The sequence below is a fragment of the Lynx canadensis genome, chromosome D3 (assembly GCF_007474595.2).
Source record: "Lynx canadensis isolate LIC74 chromosome D3, mLynCan4.pri.v2, whole genome shotgun sequence".
NCBI lineage: Eukaryota > Metazoa > Chordata > Mammalia > Carnivora > Felidae > Lynx > Lynx canadensis.
The window spans coordinates 38110606-38132313 of record NC_044314.2 but is presented as its reverse complement, the minus strand read 5'-3'; the positions used below and the strand labels follow the sequence as shown (position 1 = coordinate 38132313).

The following is a 21708-nucleotide window of genomic DNA, read 5'->3' as shown; positions in this document are numbered from 1 at the left end:
AAGATTGGAGGACTTAGGAAAATGACATGGGTGGGAACAGATTTTTTTGTCTGATTTTTTTTTTTTTATCCACTATCGTTAGATTTATGGAAAGATGTGAAATACCTATGCAGTTAAACTCTCCCCTAAAATATTTAAAGAAATTCTACTTGTTCTCTTGGAAAGAAAAAATTGTTACCAGAGTTCGGTCCTCAAGACCATGTGTATTAAATTTTCTGATTTTTTTTGAAACAAGCCAAATTTGCAAATGCCTTTTAAGCTCCATTACTGAAGAGTATAACATTGAAAAACCAGCTCCTACCTTTACTTCTCTCAGCAGATCTTGTTTCTATTTTTTTTTCCTTGCACTGTCTTACCATCTCCATTTTGTCTTATAGAAAAGGTGTAAAGTGCCTCCTTTTTTTTTTTTTTTTTTTTAAAGAAATCTCCCGGCAACATCTCCAGAACTGTGTCTAGGATTAATCACGTTGCATCAGGTGTGCCACAAATACTTTATTTTTATGCAATTGACTTTTTAAAAAACCAAGTAGGCACCAAAGGCATTTGTATTTTCTGTTACAGGACCATTTCAGAAGAGCAGTGTGCAGGGTGAGGGCCTAGGTGGAAGGCAGCAGTCATTTCTGATGTGTTCCTTGGGGGGGTGGAAAGACCATTAAGGCCTGTGCACATATACATCATGGGTCCTTTTCAGCAGCACCAGCTTGAGCCATAAACAGTCTCCCCAGTAACCATCCACTCTCCACCCTGACACTGGATCCTCAAAGTCTGGAATTGAGACACATTTCTTAGCCTCAAGAATTAGATCCGTCCTTCGTCAGTTTACTGTCTTCTCACTTAGCTAGAGCATGTTTGGAAGAGAAATAGCTAATTGACACAAATTATCATTTGTTGGTATATATACTTTTAAGTTGGATCCTGGCATTGTTTAGAATGCCTAGCCTCTCAAAATCTTCTGACTAGGGGTACCTGAGTGACTCAGTAGGTAAAGCATCTGACTTTGGCTCAGGTCACAATCTCAAGGTTAGTGAGTTCCAGCCCTGGATCGGGCTTTCTGCTGTCAGCAGAGAGGTCCCTTCTGATTCTGTCTCCCTATCACTCTCTGCCACTCCCCCACTGTGTGTGTGTGTGTGTGTGTGTGTGTGTGTGTGTGTGTGTGCGCGCGCGCGCGCGCGTGTATGTGCATGCATGCGCGCTTACATGCTGTCTCAAAAATGAATAAACTATTGGGGCACCTGGGTGGGTCAGTCGGTTAAAGATCTGACTTCGGCTCAGGTCACGAACTCGCTGTTTGTGGGTTTGAGCCCTGTGTAGGGCTCGTGGTGACAGCTCAGAGCCTGGAGCCTGCTTCGGATTCTGTGTCTCCCTCTCTGTTCCTTTCCTGCTGGCTCTGTCCGTGTCTCTCTCAAAAAGAAATTATTTTTTAATTTATTTAAAAATTTTTAAACTATTAAAAAATACCTTCCGATTAGAAGAATAAGCCTGTGTTGATACTAGATCTGAAACCTGAAATAGGGATCCCTGGGTGGCTCAGTGGGTTAAGCATCTCCTGATCTCCGCTCAGGTCTTGATCCTCAGGGTGGTGAGTTCAAGCCCTGTGTTGGACTCTGTGCTGGGCATGGAGCGTACTCTGAAAAAAATAAACCCTGAAAATAAGCTGAAGTTTCAGGAAGTTTGATGTTGACCTTTGATACCCCATAGAGGCTCTGCTTCCTGCTAATACATGAATTCTCATTGCCTCAGACTATCACAGGGAAAGGTGAAAAGATAAGAAATTACTTTCATAAAATTGACATTATACTAAATACTCATAAACCATAATCAACCTAAAAATTAATGTAAAATAGAGACTGAGAACCCTATTGCTTGCCTAACTTAATCTCTCCCCTGTGGTAAAACCAACTGTGTTTTGTTATTGTGTGTACGTTTCGAAGTCCCTTTCCATAGCTAACTACACCCAATGAACTCAATTATAACTCTTTGCTCCCATGTTTTCATCCTATTAAACGTTCTTTTTCTTTTTCTTATTATCCCAGAATCCCACGTCTCAACGGTACGGTTCATCTCGACAGCCAGGGAGAGAGCCTGGATGCTCAAGGTAGGGTTTAAATATAAAATAGTGTGGGAATCCTTGTCTACTGATGGAATTGAAGTATTGGTGCCTTTGTAACAATTTATTTTCAAAATCCCATTTTACAATTAAAGTATTCCAGTAAACATTCTCCGTTAAAACATTATTTTTCAAACTATAATCCATCTCTCAAGTGTATCAAGGGCTAATTAACCGCTATCAGCAATTCCTCTAAAAATGGCCAAGCAAATTAAAGTTTACTTTTGGAGATATTATTAATGATAAGTGAAGGGAGAATATCAAGATGTAATCAAGTCATCTCAGGACATTCAGTATTATTTGTGAACAAATATTCTATTTCATTTATTTATAATCAAAATCAAGGCAAATTCTCAGACTTTACAATAGGGAGTGGAGAGGATTTGGGAAGGAGACAAAGACTCAAAGCCTCATTTTTTTTTTTTTCAGTTTAGGGTTTGTGTTTGAGACCCTACCATTTCAACTTCACTTATCCCTCACTGGTATTCTGAGTCTCTCTAATGCCTTCAAGGTTCACTCACCTCCAGCAGCTCCCTAGAACAAAGGAACAATTAACTGAAATTCCACCAGATGGCAACCTTTGGAAAGCCATCCACAGAGGTTTCAAAGCTGTGAGCTACTGTTGTTCAGAGCTACTGTTGTTCAGTCTGAGCAAAACATCCAAGACTTCACCAAAAATGTTCTAAACATCTTTAGTTTTATTTCTTTCCCCCAACACCAAAAATTTTTACCAAAAAAAAAAAAAAAAGTTTCAGTACTAAAAGCTCAAATCAATGGATAATATATTTGGTTTGGGGTTCCATTGTGATAAATGCTGTGATTAATGGTTATTTCTTAATTATTTGAGCAGAGAAAGCTTAAATACTAACAAAGGAGAGCATTTTAAGGAGTTATCTTGATATCAAACCAAGTGAAATTTGCAGGTATAAAATTCTTACTTGTATTGATGTGAAATAATTTATTTCAATGGGATGAGTAAACTTTTTTCCTTTTGCTCTAATGAAAATGGAGATCCTGAACTCTGACTGGTATCCAAGCAGCGGGACTTTTCAAGGACCAGAGCTGGGACAGAAGGAAGTAGAAAGGCATCTGAGGGCAATTAAAGTAGAAAGAATCAAGGAGACCAGGAGAGTCACCTGAGCTTGCTTCATACACCTAAAAGCCGACCTTGAGTGCTCTTTGAAACTTCTTTTGCTACCAGCCCTTATGGTAGGGGGCCCATGCGTCTGGGATAGTCCTGGTTTACTTCATTGTCTGGGAGCATGGTCTCATGAGCATCCCCTTTCACCCTCAAAAGTATCTGCATTTGGATGATAAATTCTATAGATGCCTATCTCCTAGACTGGTATGTTCAAAGAAAAAGTAATAGAAAAAGGTACCCCAATGCCTAAATGGGGTGTCTATTTATAAATGTCTTTATATCTAGGACTACAGGACAAATGCTCCCTTTTCTGTAAAGAGCCACATCATGAATATTTTCTGCCTGGTGGGCTATGCGGTCTCTGTCACTACTATTCAACTCATAGTGTGAAAACCGCCATGGACAATACATAAATGGCTTGGCGGTGTTCCAATAAAACGTTATTTACAGAAACAGACAGTAGATGGCATTTGGCTGGCAGGCCATAGTTTGTAGAACCTTGTGAGATAATAGTTCTCCACCATTTCCTATCCCCTTAACAAGAAGACGACTGTTCTTAATTCCTCTCCTTGCTCTTCATATCCCTTCTGGCTTGCAGCCTCCTTACTTAACCCTCTCAGAAACTAGTGTTAATAGTTGCTTGAGTGAGTCATCTCAGTCACTTGTGTGGTTCCTGAGAATCCTTGACTGAGTCTAGCTGCTTGGTCCTTATCCAAATCTGTTTCTGCACTATGCCCAACAATGCCTGTACCTTCTACCTTATGACCCAGAATAGCCTCCCTAGTGAGGTCTCCTTTGAATCCTGGAGTTAAATCCTGGAGCATAGCTGTTTAGTAGACAATTCAGTTTTATGCTTTGGTCCTCACTAAATAACTATCTATGGAAAATATAGCCACATTAAGGAAAGATAAATGTTGATTATGCCAAATTTTTATTATAAAAATGATACATTTATAAGAAAGTTTGGAAAGAAGAAAATCACCCATAACAACACCATCCCAAAATAACTTCAGTTTTTTGCATATTTTCTTTTCTCACAAGTATTCCTGTTTTTCTATATTGGATGTGAACTTTGTGTTTTACTTAGTGTTAGTCATAAGCTTCTTTGAAGATCTTCAGAACTATCCTTGGAACACTATTATATCAATTATACCGTAGTAGCCTCCAATTTTGTTGTTGGTTTGGTTCAGTCTAATTTGTATCTTTTTGTTGTTGTTGTTGATTTCCTTACTACAAAATCCTAGAAGTGGATTAGTCAAAGATATGACCATTCTTAAGACTTTTAAACTAGTCTATCATATTTCTTCACAAAAGGTTTGGAGTCCTTAGCACACTGAGAGTACTAGCCTCACCACAACTTGATCAGAAAGAGCATGTAATTCAATAATATTTGAGTGTCTCCTATATGTAAAAAAAACAGTGCTAGTTGCTTTGATATACATATAAAAATGATAAGCTTTTCCCACATTTATTGAGTGCCTGCTCTAAACTATATATTGTAGAGTTTCCATGGTGAGCAGAAGATAGCTCATGTCTCAGAGTCTGACCTTATTGGGAAGCTAAGATAGATAAATGTAATCTCTATAACTGTATACAAAATGAGATACACCATAGGAGAAATACCGAAAGATGTGTCGGGAGCCTGGGAGGGCCGATGGAAGGAAAGGTTGGGGTTGGAGGGTAGAGGTGGCATCTGAGCTGAACCTTGGAGGTGAGTTGGATTGGGATACTCATGTTGGGGAGATTGGCCGTTCATACCATAAACATTTATGGATGTGCCAGGTGCTACGCTAAAAGCTAAGGTTATAAGGGTAAATAAGATAGGGCTCTTAAAGGTTAGTATCTAATGGAATTGACTGTTTTTTTTTAAAAATACACTAAGTAGGATGGCTTGTCTAGCAGAGGATCCACTGGGGGTAGGGATAAAGCCAGGGTCCTCTCTGGAAGTGGAGCTTTTACTTGACTCCTCTTCTGACAGTCTTCCTCATTAGTTTCCTTTTCATAATCTGCGGGAGATCTGCTTCTATAAGTTTGAAGGTTATTCTAGTTGGCTGACCCAACATTCCAATTAAAATTGGCCTAGGGGCTCCTGGGTGGCTCAGTCGGTTGAGTGGCTGACTTCGGCTCGGGTCATGATCTCGCAGTCTGAGTTCGAGCCCCGCGTCGGGCTCTGTGCTGACGGCTCAGAGCGTGGAACCTGCTTCGGATTCTGTGTCTCCCTCTCTCTGCCCCTCCCCTGCTCATGCGCGCGCGCGCTCTCTCTCTCTCTCTCTCTCTCTCTCTCTCTCTCTCTCTCTAAAATAAATAAACACTAAAATTTTTTTTTTTAATTGGCCTATACTTCTAGCCCCATCCCTAATCAGTCCTCAGTGAGTATATTCACTGAGAATACACTGAGCTAGGGCTGGGATCCCTGGCCCTCACCAGCTGAGGACTGGAGCAAATCACTAAGAATTAAAAGGGTTTCATTTACATCTTGTTCTTTAAACAGCTGGAAGGAACCTCAGCCTAATCCAACTCCCCCATTTTAAAGATGAACGTTCTTGGGTGAGGAGAGTTAAGTGACAAACCTACCATTGGATGTTTGATGACCAAGTCCAGGCACCAGACCCTGACTTCTGACTCACTCACTGCTTGTTCTGTGCTCAGTGCTGCAATTTTCCCTGCCTACCTATACCATAGGGGTAATAAGAACTAAAAAGAGAATTAGCCCATGCATTTTTTTTCTGCATGTAGAAGCAATATGTGTAATATCCATTTCAGGCCACTGCTAACAAACTTTAAATTCTAATTTTTACGTTACATTTTTTAATTTAAATTTTAAATTTTAATTTAATTAAAAATTTAATTTACTTAGCTAAATTAAATTTTATTTTATTTTATTTATTTATTTTAACGTTTATTTTTGAGACAAAGAGAGGGAGAGAGCATGAACAGGGGAGGGTCAGAGAAAGAGGGAGACACAGAATCCAAAACAGACTCCAGGCTCTGAGCTGTCAGCACAGAGCCTGACGCGGGGCTTGAACCCACGGACCGCGAGATCATGACCTGAGCCAAAGTCGGACGCTTAACTGACTGAGCCACCCAGATGCCCCTAATTAGCTAAATTAAATTTTAAATTAAATTTTAAATTTTAAATTAAATTTTAAATTTTAAATTAAATTTTAAATTAAATTTTAAATTAAATTTTAAATTAAATTTTAAATTAAATTTTAAAACAGTGATGGATAGATTAGTAGAGAGGGAAATGTGGAATAAATTCCTACATCTGCCATTTTCCTCCTTTAGCATCTGGACAAATAACTTGGCCACATGAGTTTTTACATCTTGAGTTTGTTGTAAGAACACTTGGAAGAAACATAAGTGTTGGATACATCATGGGCACTCAGCAAGTATTTTTCTTTCTCCTTCCCACCTAGAGCTACAGGTTCTTGACAGGGGTCCTTTTGTGTATTAATGAGGTTACCCTTTAAAACTCAGGACAATAAATGATGCAATGAGAATACACTTATTTATTTATTTTTATATTTATTTACTTATTTTAGAGAGAGAATGGGTGAGGGACAGAGAGAGAGGGAGACACAGAATCTGAAGCAGGGTCCAGGTTCTGAGCTGGCAGCACAGAGCCTGACGTGGGGCTCAAACTCAAAAACTACGAGATCATGACCTGAGCTGAAGTCGGACACTTAACCGACGGAGCCACCTGGGAGCCCCGAGAATACATTTATAAAAGTATCTGGTATAGAACTGAATATTCTCATTTCTGAATTTCACTTAATTATGCTTAAGGAGCAATTTAGAAGGTTTTATTCATGGTTCTTCACTCTTCAGTACTTATTCCATACGGTCTATGAACATGGTAGTAAGGCTAATTTTTAAAAATTGTATATTAAAGATTAAGCCTTGACCATGGCCCCATCACTGTTCAAGGGGCAGAGGGTACCGAAAGTCAGAGTCTCCACCCTGATGCAGCTATGGCCCAATGCAGAGAACAGTCACGGATCAGGCAGCCCCCGACAGGGTACTAAGCAGGGCCTCCTGCATAGGGAGAAGTGCAGGAGGCCACGGGAGCCCCCAGCAGTGACAACGAGACCACAACTGGAGCAGGGAGATGAGACGAGGCTTCCAAGAGGCAGGGACCTCTTCTCTAAGACCTGAAGGAAAAGGAGGAGGCAGCAGATGTTGAGAAGGGGGCTGCAGGGAAGGGAGAGTTGTTCAGGTAAAAAGACTAGCAGCCTCTTCAGAAACTTGGAAAGAAAATAAGAGAAGTGTATGGCATATTGGCTAAGTTAAAAGAGGTTCAGTAGTGAGCAGCATCAGTAGTGAGAGATAGATGAAGAAGGGCCTTGGCAGGCCAGCAAAGACCTTTGGGTTGGCTTTGTGTGTGTGTGTGTGTGTGTGTGTGTGTGTGTGTGTGTGTGTGTGTTTATTTTTGAGAGAGCGAGCAAGCCCGCACCCACTAGTGGGGGAGGGGCAAAGAGGTGGGGGTACAGAGGATCTGAAGTGGATCTGTGCTGACAGCCATGAGCCCAAAGTAGGGCTCCCGAATGGTGAGATCATGATCTGAGCCAACATCTGATGCTCAACTGACTGAGCCACCCAGGCACCCCTGGGTTGTATTCTGAAAGTGAAAGTAAGTAGAGAAAACTGCCAGTTTCATATCTTAAAATGGTCCCTCTGGCAGCTGGGGTAGCGAGGTGGGTGGATTTGAATATAACTTAGAAGGTGAGATAGACAGGATCGGGTAAGGAAGAAGTCAAGTGTTAACTCCTTGGACATGTGCATTGAGGGTTTGCTATGTGGTAAGCACTATTTCAGGGCTGAGAAGGAAAATAAGGTAAGAGCTCTAGGAAGGTGTTAGCATTTCATGTAGAGGGGACTTCTGAAGAGAGGAGTGTTTCAGAGGAGCACAGACTGACCCTTGGAACCCCCATCAGGGGGTCCTGATGATGCCACAGTGAGAAACTGTCCCCTGGTGACCATGGAATTGAATGGGCTCCCTAGAAGCTCTGCCAGTGGCAGTGTTCTGGTTGCCAGAGGGTGACAGCCAGGTGCCTGGTATAAATGGGAGGTTTGATGGTATTACTTGCTGAGATAGAAAATACAGGACAACGGAACATTAGTAGAGTGATGGCAAGAATCTGAAGCTTAGCATTGAACATGTTGCGTTTAGGGTGCCTGTGACATCTAAATGAATATATGTGGAGTTTGGGATCTGAACCCCCAGAAGAGAAATGAACCACAAATACAGCTTTGGGAGTCACTAACAGCTTTGGGAGCTGCGAGTAGAGCTAAAATTGCCCTAGTAGAGTAGAACCTTAAAGATGACCAGTATTGAGGTAGATCAAGAAAAAGAATACACCCATTCTCATAGCAGCATTATTGACAATAGGCAAAAGGTAGCAGCAGTCCAAGTGCCTGTTAACAGAGGAAGGGATAAACAAAGCACCGAATATACATAGAATGAAGTACTCATGTGCCTTAAAGAAAATGGCAGATGAACGTTAAGGTTGAAGGAAATGTCAGTCACAGAAAGAGAAATAGTGTATCATTCCACTCAGGAGTTACCTGGAATAAAATTAATAGAGGGGAGAAGTAGAATGGTGGTTTTCAAGGGCTGGGAGAGGGAGATAAAGGGGAGTTCCTTAATGGGTATAGAGTTTGTTTTATCACACGAAAAGCGTTCTGGAGTTGGATGCCGATGACGGTCACACACAACGTGAATGTACTTGACGTGACTGAACCGTACATTTCCGTGAAAATGGTGAAAATAGCGAAATTTCTGTACCATTTGTTCACTACAATGAGACAGATTAATCATGAGCCAGAAACACAGGAGAAAGAGCATTTGAATATGTTGTCATGGAAGCCTAAGGAAAATAGCATTTCAAGAATGAGCAAGTCCAAATGCTCTGCAAAGGTTAAGTAAGATAATGACTAAAAAGTGCCTATTGATTTTTAGCAACAAAGAGGTAGTTGGTGATCTTGATGAAGATAATTTCAGTGGCCTAGTCAAACTGGAATCCAGAATGCAAAAAGTGGAGTCAAGGGCAAGTGGAGAGGGCAGGTTTAGATAAGCCTTCAGATATTTGGCTACAGAGATGAGAGAAAGGGGAATCTGTGGGGAAGAAAAGTTGATTTAAGATAAAGGGGGGGTGGTGCCTGGGTGGCTCAGTCAGTTCAGTGTCCGATTTTGGCTCAGGTCATGATCTCAAGGTTCATGGGTTCAAGCCCCACGTCAGGCTCTGTGCTGACAGCTCAGAGTCTGGAGCCTGTTTTGGACTCTGTCTCCCTCTCTCTGCCCCTCCCCCACTTGTACTCTGTCTCTCAAAAATAAACCATTAAAAATAATAAATAATAAAAGGGACTGTAGAGTTCATTGCTGCTGGGAAGGAGCCAAGAGAAAGGGGCACGTAAGGTCTGGTAGAGAGTGACCAGGCAAGTCGTTGAGAAGACAAGAGGCAACTGGCCAGGATATACCTCTTCACTGCAGCAAGCAAGAAACAGAATGAGAGGGCTACCTTGTAGGTGAATGTGTAGGTTTGGGGGCAGGAAACTTAAATCCTCCTCTAATGGCTTCAATACCCTCTGAAGTCAGAGGCAAGACCATCTGCTGAGGGAGGGGAAGGTGGAAGGGTCAGAGATCTAAAGAAACTGAAAGAATATTAAAATGTCTGGTGTATGAATAATGACAGAGTGCCGACGAGGAAGACAGAGGGATGATCCGGAAGCGGTGACACCCACTCAGGTTGGGAGACCATGAATTTATAGTTGTTCTTGTCTTCTAGGCAGAGCGCCTCCCCCCCTCTCCAAGAGGTCTTAGCAGGGCTCAGCAGTCCAGATGAAGCACATGTGCCTGAGCAGATGAAAACTTCCTAAGGGCTCCTTTGTGGGAGAAACGTGAAAATTTGATCATGAGGACACTACATGTATTTTATTTAAGTGGGCTAATGCTTTATTTAAAATGTTGTAGGTCCCGGGTGACTGGCTGCTAATGTTCTGGTTTATAACGGGTTCGAGGTGACTGCAGGGATGGTAGCTCATGAGGGCCCCCTGTTGACAAAGTAGATTATTAGGAACCAGCCTTAATTCACAACTGATTTGAGTAATTCAGAGTGAAGCTGAACAGTTGGAGTAGTTTGGTGTCCCCTCCCCGCCCCTTGCTCATCATAGATACTTGTAGCACCAGAGTCCACCACTCTGTTGCACAGAAACAAAAAACTGCCAACTGCTTAGGAAACATTTAACTGCTGTATGTCTTCATAAGGTATTTCTGCTTTAAAAAAAAAGTGCTAGTATGGTTACCATACAGTGTTCTATTAGTTTCAAGTGTGCAATATAGTGATTCAATAATCTTATCTGCAGCAATGGGGGTGGATCTAGAGATTTCAGCCTCTTGCACAGAGCACCAGGATTTGGTTAAGGATTTGGTACTCATCTTTGCTAGCAAAAATGTCACTAAAATTACTCTGAGGTTTACCTACCTTATCACTTTACAACTGGGCTGTGGTATGTGGGAAAGAATGCTATTGATGTCTCATAGGCTGCTGCTGCTGCTTGGAATGCTTGTGTCTATTGAGACCCCTAATGAAGTGTTTCTTCTACCCCCCCATCAGTATCTGAGTTTATTTTTCCAGTCCGAAAGATGCAAAATAATGAATATGATGGGCACTAATCCCAGGACACCTCTTATTCCCACCGATAGCTTCAGAACTTTAGGGCAGAGTTCTAAATGTTCTGCAGTGATAATGTTCTATATCTGTGCCACCCGATTCGATAGCCATTAGCCACATGTGCCCACTGAGTGTTTGAAACGTGACTATGAACATTGCAAATGCATTTTCTTTATTCTTAATGTGAACAGCCCCATGTGGCCAGTGGCTACTGTATTGGGCGGCCAGCTCTAAAGGCCAGATTAGATAGAACTGAAATTTTAAACACAGCTTACAGATACAGCCAACCCAGGAAACTCATTCTGGTCTTTGATGCCCAAACAAGTCTGGCCTGGCCTCATTTTGCCATCAAGTTGGTTGTAGCCTGGGGTTTCTGGTATGTGTTCAGGGTAAATATGGCAGAAGGAGCAAGATGTGAAAACAACCCACAGCTAAGGTGGATTCACCTCCATTTTACCTAAACTGTCGAATACTTGAATACCAGAGTCCTGTGTACAAAGGGGGGGAAAAAAGATGGGGAGAGAACAAACTTGAATGGCTAATGTACAGAAGTACTGTGTTAGCAACTTCACACAGGATGTCTTGGGAATCTTTATACATTCTGCATGAAATTTGTTTATGCTTTTTATAAGTGAGAAAATCGAGTTTCAGAGCTTACTAACTTGTCCAGGCCTCTAGCTTAGTAAGTAATAGAGGCAAGATTAGTACCCAAGCAAGTGTGAGTCCAAAGCTATTTCCACAAGCAGTATTCACAGCTAGATATACATGTTGGGAACTACCAGAGAAGCAGAAAACCTTCAGAGTAGGATTGGAAGTGGAATAGAGGTAATAGGAAGCAAATGACTTTATGTGTGTGTGTGTGTGTGTGTGTGTGTGTTTAATTCTGATTATCTCAAGCTGTACCCTATATTCCTTCTCTCCCTACCTGCCTGCCCTCCCTACCCTCCCCCACCGTTTCAGTTATGTTGATTATAGGTGACCCTTCATGGAAATACAACTGTTAGTGCCATAGATGATGTACAGTTGATCATTTGAATTAAAATTACTCAAGAAACAGACCTACACCATCATCTTTTACCATCTAGGCAAAAGTCACTTGGTAATTAAGTATACTTATGGCATATCTTATGAGACGTAGATTATCTACACTCATTTAATCAAACATCTCCCATGGTTCCAATGTTGCCTGCCTTTCTTAAAGCTGATTTATTTATTTTTAGAGAGACAGAGACTGTGCAAGTGGGGGAAGGGGCATAGAGAAAGAGACAGGGAGAGAGAGAGAGAATCCTAAGCAGGCTCCATGCCATCAGCACAGAGCCTGATGTGGGTCTTGAACCCACGAAGCTGTGAGATCATGACCTGAGCCAAAACCAAGAGTCGGGCACTTAATGGACTGAGCCACCCAGGTGACCCCTGCCTTTCTTCTTCAGTGTCTTACATATATGATGTTCTACTTCTGTGGTCTTTCCAAAATTTCCATTATTGAAAATAATAGTAGGGGCGCCTGGGTGGCGCAGTCGGTTAAGCGTCCGACTTCAGCCAGGTCACGATCTCGCGGTCCGTGAGTTCGAGCCCCGCGTCGGGCTCTGGGCTGATGGCTCAGAGCCTGGAGCCTGTTTCCGATTCTGTGTCTCCCTCTCTCTCTGCCCCTCCCCCGTTCATGCTCTGTCTCTCTCTGTCCCCAAAATAAATAAACGTTGAAAAAAAAAAATTAAAAAAAAAAGAAAATAATAGTAGAAATCCTGAAAAGCAAGTCACCTATAATCCTACCCTAATGATTTATTTTTCTCTTTTCCTTCTAGGTCTCATGTAATTTTACACAGTTGTAACAATACTATGTGCATACTTCAGTATACTGCCTTTTAATCTCCTTTTATGTTGTGAGCAGTTTTCCATGCTGCCCAACATATATTCATGATTATAGTGTTAAGGTCTATAGAATAGTCTATAGAATTAACCTACTATTATTATTCCAACCTGCCATTGTTTGACTTAAGTAGTCTATTTCAAAGCTAACTTTGGTAGGTTTTAAACTTATGAATCTTAACTGGTTAAATAATCCCCCTGACGGGAAGTCTTATGCCTGCGTGTTACCACATCCCCTGAGAATAATTCCTATACTAGGGAATTCCGGAGTGTGTATTACCTTGGATTTAAAATTTTTTCACGTGTAATTTTTCCCAAACATAATATTCTAAAGAAAAGGAGGTGATCCATTCTGTTTTAATTATAATTCCCATCCCAGACATTAAGCACTTAATTTATACTTCGTGAATTCTGCATAATCTATGAAACTGGCTTGCCATGAGGTTGCTCAGCGACTTGTACAGGGGATGACAGATTTTCAGCCTTCCTTACCTCAAATATCATTCTGCTTAAAATGCATGCACTGACGTGTTTGCGTCTGTTCTAAAGTTAGTCATGTTTCAGTCTTCAGGAGAGCAGTTCAAATGAATCCGAGATTATCAGGTTAACATCAAACTACGTTAGGGAACATGAACAGTAAAGGTCAGGATAAGCCTCAGTGTCTCCCTAGAGAACTACATTCTAGGTCATGAGGATTTTTTATTTTCCAATACTTCATGCTCCTGTTTTGGAGTATGGTGTTAGTCCTTCACTGGACCATGATGTTTCAAAGTGCTGATGTGTTCTGTTGTGATTTTCCCAGGCAATGACTAGGCTACATAATATCTACTTGGTAGAGTTTCTCTCACCGGATTCTTGTGCTTCAAATTTATTTTTGCTCTTGGGGAGTGATACATTTCAAACTCCTGTGATGTAATGCCACTCATACCACATGCTTTGGCTTACAAATTGGACTGCACCATTAGCATTCTTTTCTGGTGCCCAGCTTAGAGAAAAGCTTTGCTTGGTTTGTAAAAAAAAAAAAAAAAAAAAAAAAAAAAAAAAATATATATATATATATATATATATATATATATATATATATATGAATTGAGTGCTTGGAATGTTATATGATGACATTATTGCCTCCAACCAGGATAACAATTCTTCTAGAAAGGTGTCTTAAAGTAAGAATACCTAATCGCTATTGCCTCCTGCTCAAAACAAAACTTAAGAAATTGCCTAACTCAGGCACACTCCTCGATTTTTAAAAAATTAACACCGGTATAATATTAGTTTCCAGCGTACAATTTAGTGACTCACCACTTCCATACAACACCCAGTGCTCGTCACAAGTACGCTCCTTAATGCCCGTCATCTATTTAACCCATGTCCCACCACCCTCCTGTCTGGTAACCATCAATTTGTTGTTCATAGTTAAGGTCTGTTTATTGGTTTGCCTGTCTACCCCTGCCCCCCCCTCACAATTGCTAGTTTTGTTTCATTTCTTAAATTCCATATGTGAGTGAAATCCTATGGTATTTTTTTCTGACTTACTTTGCTTATTAAAATACACTGGAGCTCCATCCATGTCATTGCAAATGGCAAGATTTCATTCATGTTTATGACTGAGTAATATTCCATTGTGTATATATACCACATCTCCTTATCCATTAGTCAATGGACATTTTGGCTCTTTCCACAATTTTGCTATTGTAGATAATGCTGTAAACATTAGGGTGTATGTATCCCTTCAAATCAGTATTTTGTATTCTTTGGGTACATACCTGGTAGTGTAATTTTGGATTGTAGGGTAGTTCTATTTTTAACTTTTTGAGGAAACTCCATGTTGGTTTCCAGAGTGGCTGTACCAGTTTGCATTCCCACCAACAGTGTAAGAGGGTTCTCATTTCTCCACATCCTCACCAACAGTTGTTGTTTCCTACATTCTTGATTTTAGCCATTTTGACTGGTGTGAGGGGATATCTCACTGCAGTTTTGATTTGCATTTTCCTGATGAGTGATGTTGAGCATCTTTTCATGTGTCTGTTGGCTATCTGTAGATCTTCTTTGGAAAAGTGTCTATTCTTCTGCTCTTATCGTGTCTTCTGCACCTCATCAAAAATTCGATATCTTATTGTATGGGAAGATAACAAAACATGAAGCATTTGCTTTTAAATTTAATTCCACTTAGGTAAAATTATCTTGTATTTCAGGGTAAAAATGGCAGAGAATTCGGATTGAAAAAAATTGATATTGCTGGCACAAAGAACAATTTACTCAGATGGAACTCAATAAATGGTTTTATTTTTTTAATTAAAAAAATTTTTTAATGTTTATTTTAGAGAAAGACTGAGTGTGAGTGGGGAAGGGGCAGAGAAAGAGAGAGACACAGTCTGAAGCAGGCTCCAGGCTCTAAGCTGTCAGCACAGAGCCCTATGTGAGGCTCGAACCCATGAACTTTATGATCATGACCTGAGCTGAAGTTAGACACTTAACCAACTGAGCCACCCAGGCACCCCAATAAATGGCTTCAAATATAACTGAATTTTGGCTATCCTAGGATGGTCATAAAGGCTTCAGAAGAGATGGACTTTGAACTGAGCCTATATTTGTAAACCCATATTTGTAAAAAAAAAAAAAAAAAAAAAAAAAAGGGTTAGATGAGGAGCAAAAAGGCCATTCCGGGCAGCAGTCAGAAGGTATGAGGAACAGCAGAGACCTCTCAAGGAAGGCAGGATGGAATGACTGACTCTTTAATGTGATTACTGGAGGATTAAGGAAGAAAGATGAACTACAATCAAACTGTGCTGAATCCCAAATATCAGACTAAGTCATTTAAACTTTGTATTTAAACTTCGCATTTTAGATACTAAAACATACTGAACACATTGCAATTACCTGGAAGTGCTGAGTTCTAGAACACTCGTCTAAATCTAGATTTGTTTCCCTTCTCTCCAGATGATCAGTTGAAATAAAAATTTTATGAAGAAAAAATTCATGGCAGTTCTGGAAATGGGAGTAAGGACCAGAAATGGACAAACTTCTAGAACATGGAAAGGGGACAGGATTACACTGCTAGTTAAAAATGTTTAAAGACAAAAATATGGGGAAAGAACAGTTGAAATGATTCAAAGAATTTTTATAATCCAGATGAAATATTTCTAAGAATAGAAGAAAACAAAATTCAATCCTTGGCATGAAAAGTGTTGGATTCATCGTATACTACCCATTTCCTTAAAAAAAAAATTGGGGTACCTGGGTGGCTCAATCAGTTAAGCGTCCGACTCTGGCTCAGGTCATGATCTCATGGTTCATGTGTTATAGCCCCACATCCAGTTCACTGCTGTCAGCATGGAGCCCATGTCAGATCTTCTGTGCCCCTTTCTCTCTGTACCTCCCCTGCTCATGATCTCTCAAGAAAAAAAAAAAATTGAAAAAATGAAAAAAAATCAAGAGAAGACTTTGTGAATGTAAACAAAGAGTATTCCAGAGTATAAAGCAAAAAACAGGTGGAAAATACAGAGTATAAAGGATGATCTAGATGTTCCAACATAGTTTAAGAAGAGTCTTTAAAGGAAAAAACAAAGACAGCAGAAAGAAAGGCCTAAAGATTCAGAAGAAAAGAGGCCAGACCTTTACCCATCTTGGTGAGATTGCAGGATAAAGAAACTCTTAGGGTTTCTGGAGTGTAAAGTCAGACAATAAGAAGATTACCAACACGAGTATTTACCTGAATGGCATAAACTTTGGTACATAGTGTTGGAGGCTGGGAGACCATAGAACCAGGCTTTCAAAGCACTGAGGGAATGGATTTTGGAACCATAATTCTGTACTCAGCCCAACTATCAAAGTATGAGAGCAAGGAGAACTTTTCTGACCTGAAGGCTTGAAAATTTTACCTCTCTTGCTTCTCAAACAACTTGAAGATCTAGTCCAGGAAAATAAGAGAGAAAAAACGTAGAGGATAACATAGCATCTAAAAACTATATACTAAATACTGGAAGAGTCCAATTATAACAAATACCAAGATGCCAGCAATAATATCAAAGCAATTGGCCTAAATTAGTTCAATGAGGAAGGTCTTGCAAAAAAAAAGATTCTACATAAATTGAGAGTTCAAATCTGAGTATTCTTTATTAGATAATGATGGTATAGGTTTCTTCTGTCAGGAAATAAAAACAGTTAAAATCTCTAAGAAAGACAAACTTTCTTAGATCAAATACATAGATAGGGTAAAATTCAACTTTAATCTTCAAATGAGGCAAGCTTTTGAATAATTAATGGCCCCCAGAAAGATAATCCATTTGACTTTCATGGTTTTGTTAGAATATTCTTCTGATGGCAAGATTTAATGAGATATTTCTCTATGAAAGGTGATACCATTTGATTTTGAAGAAAAGAACTGACAATCATAAGTGCCATCTACTAGACTTCAAGTTTAGAAGCAATCTATAGTCAAAACAAGGAAGCCTTAAGTATAGTCATAGATTATAAGGTAAATACAGAGGATAAAGGAGACATAATGGTAAAACCAAGAAAATGAAAAACAGAAAAGGTTGAGAAAAGACCTAAAATGGAGAGTCAATAGGTCACCTTCCTTGGAATAAGTCAAGAAATAGGATTTTAAGAATGTTGCTTAAAATTATAATGGTAACCCCTGGAATAATTCACAAGATTACCAATAACTGAAACAGGCAAGAAGCAATAGAAGGGTGTTGGATTTCTTTCACAGTAGAAAATACTGTGTTGATAAATCAAGAAAGAACATTCCTGAATTTTTAGAGCTACAATTGTAACCCCTGGAGGATTAAAAACAAAAATAGTTCAAAAAGATTATTTAAAATGGGACTCTAGGGGTAAGGGACAGTAGTAAGAGAGAGCTTTGTTTTTAATGTTACACATTCTGTATGTCTTCAAACTGTTCTGCATATTCTATGAATTACAAACAGTCACATGCGTTAAATGGATTGAAAGGAGAGCACTGATAGACTCTTGGAAGTTTTCCACATTTGTCTGTATTTCAGATGACAGGATTATGGAAACAAAAATTGAGAGGCAACTGGAGTAGAATGGGTAGGATTTGGTGATTTGGTAGATAACTGAACAGCATGGGTTTTTTTTTTTTTTAAAGAATAAAACAAAGATGTATGATACTTCAGACTCTTTGACGCGCATAATCTAAACTGAAGCTACTGACAAAGTGATACCCAGATAGTATGCTTCTTTTCTAATTTACTGATGCCTTGGTGTTCCTTAGTAGTATTTCTGTGGGCTGGCCAAGATATGAAAATGTGGCCATTGTATTAAGTGATATTTGTCATTAGGTCAAATATTTTTTTATTTAATCATAAATGTCAAATATATGACATTTGACACCATTGACCACAGGAAAGAATAACCGAAGTAGCACTTTTTTGGTCAAAACTTTCAGGTCAACAAAGAATGATGCTTCAGGTTAACAGTGTGTATACAGGCTCTATCGTATCTTTCAATGATTTGATTTGTGGCTGGGGGAAAGTGCCCAGGTTTTATTGCATTAGGAACTCTCAAAGCTCCAGGGCTCTGAATATTTGAGTTTTCAGTGAGCTTCTAATCCTGCTCTGCTACCTTGAGCTGGGATTTTAGCAACTTCCCAGGCTTGATCCTATTTACTTGATCCTGTTTACTACAAGTTTTTTGTTTTTTTTTAACACCTAACTTGAGGCTGGGAAGAATAGAGCTCTTTTGAAACCTCTTCCTTAACTTTGAACTCTCCACGTCCTCCTCCCCATTTACAGCCTGACATCATTCCTCGCTCCTGGAGTATCTGTTGGAATTATTTGCTGAAGGCTTTGCTACGAAAATGCCACTTTTTTTCATACTGCAATTAGAAGAAAGCATTTTACACAAATCGATTTCAGTTTTTAGAACTACAGACCTTGCTTTTCTTTAGCAAATGGAAACAATCTCGAGATCAGTAAAATTTACAAAATCTTTGGAACAGAATCCAAAGGTTCACTGAGCTTCCATTTCCCATTTTGCAGAGAATGATAATTATGTGTAAAATCACACAGAAAACTTGGTTCTCACAATTGCCTGACTGATATTCCAAGGGAATCCAAAAAAGATCTTTTTCGGGAACCCTAATACTCAGGATGGCAACAGCTCCCCTTGCTGGAGGGCATTCTGTTTTGCCAGGTAAAGTCAGTGTTTCTGTTTTGGTTTGTGGTTGGGTTCTTGGCTTCCATGTTGTGAATGGCTCAAGTGATGGTTTTAGACGAGGGAAGTCAATTATTATTTGTTTATTTGGAGGAGGGGGATTGGAGAAAATAAAATATGAAAAAAATTGTAAGAAAAGAAAAGAAGTAATCCAGGTTGACTATACAGCCTCGAATAGGATTTATAGGAATAGGAAGCAACCCCCCAATAGGTTGTTATTGTCATCTTAGTGAAATAAAGGCTGCTCACCTTGATGAGCACTAGCAAAGCCACATTGCCTTTCTCGATGTGAATGTATCCTTTCTAGAGTATTTGTACAAGGCATGACCTAAGTGTGGATTTGCAGCTGTTTCATAACCACTGTGAAGTTTGCTGGCTCGGCTCCACAGACTGTGTCCAAACTTCAGGAACTCTTCTCAAGTAATGTGAATGTGGGAGGAGGACCACTTGTGGAATGATTTACTTTACCCGGAGTCGAGTGTTTTGCGTGCAGAATGCGAGGCTGCTGTTCAGCAGGTTGTGTCCAAATGGAAGTAACGGCCAGAGAAACTTATTTTGGACTTGACGTCCAGCCTTAGAACTTACCCTCTGGAGAACTTTGAACATATGAATTAGCAATACTATGCTGCTTATTTCTTCCAAGCAAGAATTGCCTATGGATTTAAAAATAATTTTTTTAATGTTTATTTTATGAAAGAGAAAGAGAAAGAAAGAGAAAGAGAAAGAAAGAGTTGGGGAGGGGCAGAGAGAGAGGGAGACACAGAATCCAAAGCAGGCTCCAGGCTCTAAGCTGTCAGCACACAGCCCGACACAGGGCTCAGGCTCACAGACTGTGAGACTACGACCTGAGCCGAAGTCAGACATTTAACCAACTGAGCCACCCAGGCACCCCAAGAATTGCCTATCAATTTTTAAGCTCATCGTTTAATTTGCTGAAAACAGAAATCCTGACTTTCATGATGTAACCTGACTAGTCAGTGCAGTTGTGAAGATGAGATGGTGGTGGCTCAATGTTCCTGGCTTTCTCTCCTCGTCCTGAATGTCCTGGATGGACAGGGACTCTAAAGAGAGGACAACTCAGATACTGTTACACTTACATCATAATTCACTTGACCTGAGTTGCTATCCTCTTCCTCGCTTGATCCTGAGGCAAGCTGAAGTTATTTTCAAATGGTAGCCTAGAGGTCTAGCAGTCCCACTGAACATGGTCCAGTACAATGATCAGAAGGAAGAATCCATTTCTACAAGAGCCTATGTGAAGGATTCAAAATAGAAATATTGGGGTGCCTGGGTGGCTTAGTTGGTTAAGCATCTGACTCTTGATCTCCACTCAGGTCTTGATTTCAGGGTTATGAGTTCAAGTCTTGAGTGTGCTCCATGCCGGGCACAGAGCCTATTTAAGAAACAAAAAACAAATATTAACAGGCTCTTCTCTCGACTAATTATATGTAGAGAAGTCTTTTCCTATGCTGACAGCAGAAGGCAGGACTAGCATTCCAGGGTAAGAGGTAAAACCAAATTAAATCCCACCCTTACTGTATATGGTGAGGGATATGTTTCTAAAGGGAGTTTGATTGTATAGGGCACGTCAGTGTCAAAAGCAAGACTTGGAACGTTTAACCTGAAAGTGATAGCAAACCAGTGAAGACATTTGAAAAAGGAGGGACAAAAGATATCTCTTATGGTGAGAGGTCAAAAGCCTTGAGAAATAAGAGTAAGGAAGTAAGGAAACCTCTCGGGAGTCTCCTCATCTAGGCCTGAGGTAGGAGGTGTGCAGTAGGGTGTGAGGTAGAAGAAAAAGAGGGGCCTCCATGTCTTGGGTCTCACTGAAATGAACAGATACGGTGACAGAATCAAAGATGGGGATGGGAGGTGGAGATTGTGAGGAGTCAAAACTGAGTGCTGGGTATGGGTACAGTTCAAGCAGGAGAGGTGACAAGGAGGGGAGCCGAGTGAGGGAGATGCTTCCTTGTTGAATGCACCGAGCATCATGCAAACCAATGGCGCCAACCTAATTTCTGCTTCTGCCTCTGGCCTGCATATTCAGTAAGTGAGGGAAGGCAGCGATGACCGTGGACACCACACCACATTTTTATAAGGTGCTTCTGGAAACCTGAATGAAGATCTGATTTTTCGAGTTTCTCTCATGGCAACTCTCCCTCAGGAAAACCTGCTTGGTCAGCAGACCACGTCTATTTTCTGCTGATGTTTCTGTGGCTACCACATGGGGTCAGGTGTGTTCTCCCTCTCTCCTCAGAAATATTTGGCCTTTCTGCAGAAAAATCCATATCCTGCTAAGCCATTCAGTCATATCTATCCCCTCATGTTCTGTGTTGTGGTGAGTTAGAAACCTCTGTGTGGCTTTGCCTTCCCTTAGGGTTCCAGACATAAGGCAAAGAACAGGTTCTTTCTACTTGCCGATTCCCATTGGCTTGAGGCATGGCTGGGAATAGGAGGGAGGGCAGGATCCCTTCTCAGGGTAACTCATCAGCCTCCTCCCTCAACAGTCTCCAGCTAGTCATGTGGTCTTGTGATTTATAGCATGAACTTTAAGTTCTGAGTCATTCAAGGATCTTAAGCCTTTAATACTTGAAAATCAGACTTCTGAGGCTCACAAATTTTTCTTCAGGTTATTTTCCATGCCAGGGGCTTTAAAGTCTATTTTGAAACTCAGTACTCGAGCACTGATTTTTTTTTCTTCTCTCAAATTCTTTAACAGCCCTGTGAGGAAGAAATGGGGA

The 21708-nt window shown here is 40.3% G+C and overlaps 1 protein-coding gene across 4 annotated transcripts in view; it reads left to right on the top strand.

Moving 5' to 3' along the window:
* Positions 1-21708, top strand: part of MAPRE2 (microtubule associated protein RP/EB family member 2) — a 158916-nt gene that overhangs the window by 25155 nt on the left and 112053 nt on the right. For all 4 annotated transcript variants that reach the window (XM_030292303.1, XM_030292300.2, XM_030292304.2 and 1 more), the window contains exon 2: positions 2034-2095. Coding sequence is in view for 1 of the 4 variants with exons in the window: in XM_030292300.2 (XP_030148160.1) it covers positions 2034-2095 (62 nt within the window). In the remaining 3 variants the exon portion in view is untranslated. The remainder of the gene's footprint in view (positions 1-2033; positions 2096-21708) is intronic.